At 36.3% G+C, this 3,697-nt stretch overlaps 1 protein-coding gene across 1 annotated transcript; it reads right to left on the bottom strand.

The window, feature by feature from the left end:
- Positions 1-2,301: 2,301 nt before the first annotated feature.
- LOC126880774 (uncharacterized) lies at positions 2,302-2,895 on the bottom strand. The gene has a single exon (XM_050644828.1). The coding sequence runs from the start codon at positions 2,893-2,895 to the stop codon at positions 2,302-2,304; it is 594 nt and encodes a 197-aa protein (XP_050500785.1).
- Between the last annotated feature and the right edge of the window lie 802 nt (positions 2,896-3,697).

Below are 3,697 nucleotides of genomic sequence, written 5' to 3'. Positions count from 1 at the left end.
GTAATGCATGGATTCAGATATGCTTATTCGTCATAATTTATGCCTTTCGACCTTATATTCAAGAATATTAAAAGTAAACACCAGGTAATAAATAAAAAAAAGGCGAAATAAAAATATATCAGAATCAACAAGATTCAACATTCGACAAGATGTATCTGCAGGCGAAGATGTAAATCTGAACAATGAAAAGGTGAACGTGACTGTAGAATAGAATAAGATATTAATAAAAAAAAATGCGAAAAAGGTGGTAAACGGTACGGGTTCGAATTTTTGGCCGAATATATCTTCTTCTTTTTCTTCCTTCTTGTATGTAGGCTTTAAAGCCTGTTTCGTGTTCAATATTAGCCTCTTAAATTGTTTAAATTATCGCACCATGTTTTTCTTGGTCTGTCAATACTTCCTCGTCCATTTGGTGACTTATCTCGTGCTATTCGTACTACCCTACCCTCTGCCATTCTACTAATGTGATCGTTCCACTCCTGTTTCCGTTTTGTCACCCATCTATTAATGTCTTCTACATTGCATGATTTTCTTATGTTTTCGCTTGTCTCCCTATCCAACAAACTTTTCCCTGATATTCGTCGAAGTATTTTCATCTCTGTTGTTTCTAGTAGTCGTCCCGTTTTAGATGTGTCAGGTCTTGTCTCCGCCGTGTATGTCAATATAGGTCTAAATGCTGCTTTATAGCTTCTTGCTTTTGTGTCTTGTAGGTGTTTGTTCTTCCAGATTGTGTCATTAAGAGATCCCGCCGCTTTACTTGCTTTTAAGCTTTGTTGTCGTACTTTCTATTCAACATCTCCGCAACTGGATATATCTATTCTCATATATCTAAACCTTGCTTCCTGCTTTATTATTTTCCCATCAATTTCGATTTTACATCGTAGTGGGTATTTTGATGTTGTCATACATTTGTTTTTTCTGGTGATATTATCATATTATATTTCTTGGCTGTTGTATTGAAGATGTGTGTTAATCTTTGGAGATCGTCTTCTGTCTCGGCGATTAATGCGGCGTCGTCTGCATAACATAATATTTGGATTTCTTTGTTCCCCATTCTGTAACCATGGCCTTTACGTAGTGCTTCTATTATTTCGTCCATTATTATATTAAAGAGAAGTGGGCTTAACGAGTCACCTTGTTTGTCTCCGCTTTATACTGGTATAAACTGTGTTAGTTTTCCATTTATCTTGGCCTGTATTCGATTATGGAAGTATGTAGATGTTTTCGATGGTTTGTATAATATTGATTGGTATGTTTCTTTTATACATATTGGTCTCCGACTTGGATGCGATCGAAAGCTTTTGTCAGGTCTATAAACCATAGATATGGTGGTTTATTGTACTCGATGACCTTTTCTGTGATTTGTCTCAGTACAAATATGGCGTCTACGAAGGATCTTCCGGATCTGAATCCTTGTTGTTCATCTGATAAAGTTGTTAGTTTATTGATTTTGTTGGTTAGGACTTTTGTGGTTAGCTTAAGTGCGGTGTTCAGTAGATTTATACCTCTGTAATTGTTGGGGTCTTCTTTGTCTCGTTTCTTGAACATTGGTATCATTATGCTGTTTCTCCACGCGTCTGGTATCTTGCAGTGCAATATTAATTTTTGTATAAGTTTTGTCATCTCTAGGGCTATACTTTCTCCTCCATATTTTAGAAGCTCGTTGGTTATTCCTTCTGGTCCTGGTGACTTTCTATTTTTGAGTAAATTTATGACTATCTCTACTTCTTGAAAACTGATTTCTATTTCGTGTCTTAATTCATGTACGTTATTGTGTCGATTATTATTTTCCTTTTCCTTAAATATTTCCGTTAAGTATCTTTTCCATCCGTTTACTGGTATGTTATTGTATTCCTTACTGTAGTAGAAAAGCAGTGAATAACAAAATAAAAAGCTTCCGGTCATACTTTCATCGGCTTCACGCTGAATACAAAAGAAAACGAAGTGGAGATGGAAGAGATGATGCACTACCAGAGCCGAACTGGTTTCTTTATAAATATTTACTATTTATTCTGGATGGTGAGGAGAATCGGTCCGGCAAAGAAATGTTTACGACTCAACGAGAGACATCATCAGAAAAAGAACACTGTGAGGAGGATGAGGTAAGTTTGTAGTAGAGCATTTCATTGTATTATTTTAGCAAACAAACCTTTTAATGAAAGTTTTTTAATATGAATTATTGATAAAAATCTCTGTTAAGAAATCTGTATAGACGCTTTATAAAAAAACAGTAAATGTTATGGAATCGTATTTAATAGTTTAGGTAATATTTAGTGCAAATTCTACAAGGAAAATAGTTTATTACAAATATACGTCTTGCCAAGGTACAGAACCTTCATGAGACATAAAGTATTTCATAAATCCGTCTCTTATTTCTTTTGCTTCTCTTGTGGCATTTCCTCCCGTCTTTGCAAGGTTTGTAATTCCAGTGTCGCCTGCAATGTCTTTTCTCCATTTTCCGTGTACCAAATTTCCATCTACGTCAGAGTCGAGAGTACATCGAGGGCAATAAAGGTGACGTGATTGACGACTTTGTCGCAAAAAATTGTCGATGCAAACACATGCAAGCACCACTTCTTCAATGGTATCCGTCTTCAGTTCAATCGGTGTTCGAAAAATTCTAAAAACTGATCTGAGTAATCCAAAAGCATTTTCTACTATGCGCCGAGCTCGTGACAATCGATAATTAAACACTCTTTTAGGGGATCCTTTCAGCAAATCAGTTGCATAAGGTTTTTGAATATGTTTTATTAATGGAAACGCATCGTCTGCGACAAAGACGTATGGTAGAAGAATATCAGTTCCTGGTAAATTTTTTTGCTCTGGTAAATTGAGTCCACCATCTCTTATTGCTGTATACAAAGAGCTATCAAGAAAAACCCCTCCATCAGACATTCGTCCTGGTCGTCCCACATTTACGTATCGAAAACAATAATTAGCATCAACAAGTGCAAAGAGAACTATACTAAATGTTCCTTTGTAGTTGTAATAAGAACTTCCAGAATTTGGGGGGCATTGAATTACAACGTGTTTCCCGTCAAGGGCACCCAGACAATGTGGGAAATGCCACCTTTCTTGAAACTGTTGAGCAATTTCCAACCATTTTTCTTCTGAGGTAGGAAGCTGAAATAAAAAGTGCCATTAAAAGATCACTTGAATATTTGATACAATAAGAAAAGTTTAACTTTAGCAAAACGTAAATCTCCTAAAATAAATTATTCTATTTACAGAGTCAACAGGACATCGCGAAAGTGATTTTCAATCAGGACTGATCTTTGATTCGCCTCCAGGAACACCAGTAATCCGTAAAGCTGAAAATAATGATATTATTCGTAAACAAGGTCCGTCTCAAAGACTCAAAAGTACCAAACCATTCGAAGACACACAGAATAAATCTGCAGAGGAAGCTGTCGCATTATTAAGAAACGTTACCCAAAATATACAAAAGAAAGACCAAATTTCCTGTTTTGCCGCATACGTTGAAACTAGAATCCGGAACTTGAAAAACCCTCTTCTTCTTCTTAGGGTGCCTGTCCGTTCCGAACGTTGGCGATCATTCTGGCTATGATGACTTTGTTAGTTGCTATACGGAATAGTTGAGTTGAGGTCTTTCTATACCATGCTCTCAGGTTAGCAAGCCAGGATATTCTTCTTCGTCCTGGGGTCCTTTTTCCTTCAATTTTACCTTGTAAAATGC

The sequence above is a fragment of the Diabrotica virgifera genome, chromosome 2 (assembly GCF_917563875.1).
Source record: "Diabrotica virgifera virgifera chromosome 2, PGI_DIABVI_V3a".
Classification (NCBI taxonomy): domain Eukaryota; kingdom Metazoa; phylum Arthropoda; class Insecta; order Coleoptera; family Chrysomelidae; genus Diabrotica; species Diabrotica virgifera.
Note: the sequence above shows the minus strand (reverse complement) of the source record. Positions and strands in the feature narration are given on the sequence as shown.

Bases quoted from the DNA above. Each gene is read 5' to 3' on its own strand.
- LOC126880774 (XM_050644828.1), bottom strand. From the start codon at position 2,895: ATGTCTGATGGAGGGGTTTTTCTTGATAGCTCTTTGTATACAGCAATA.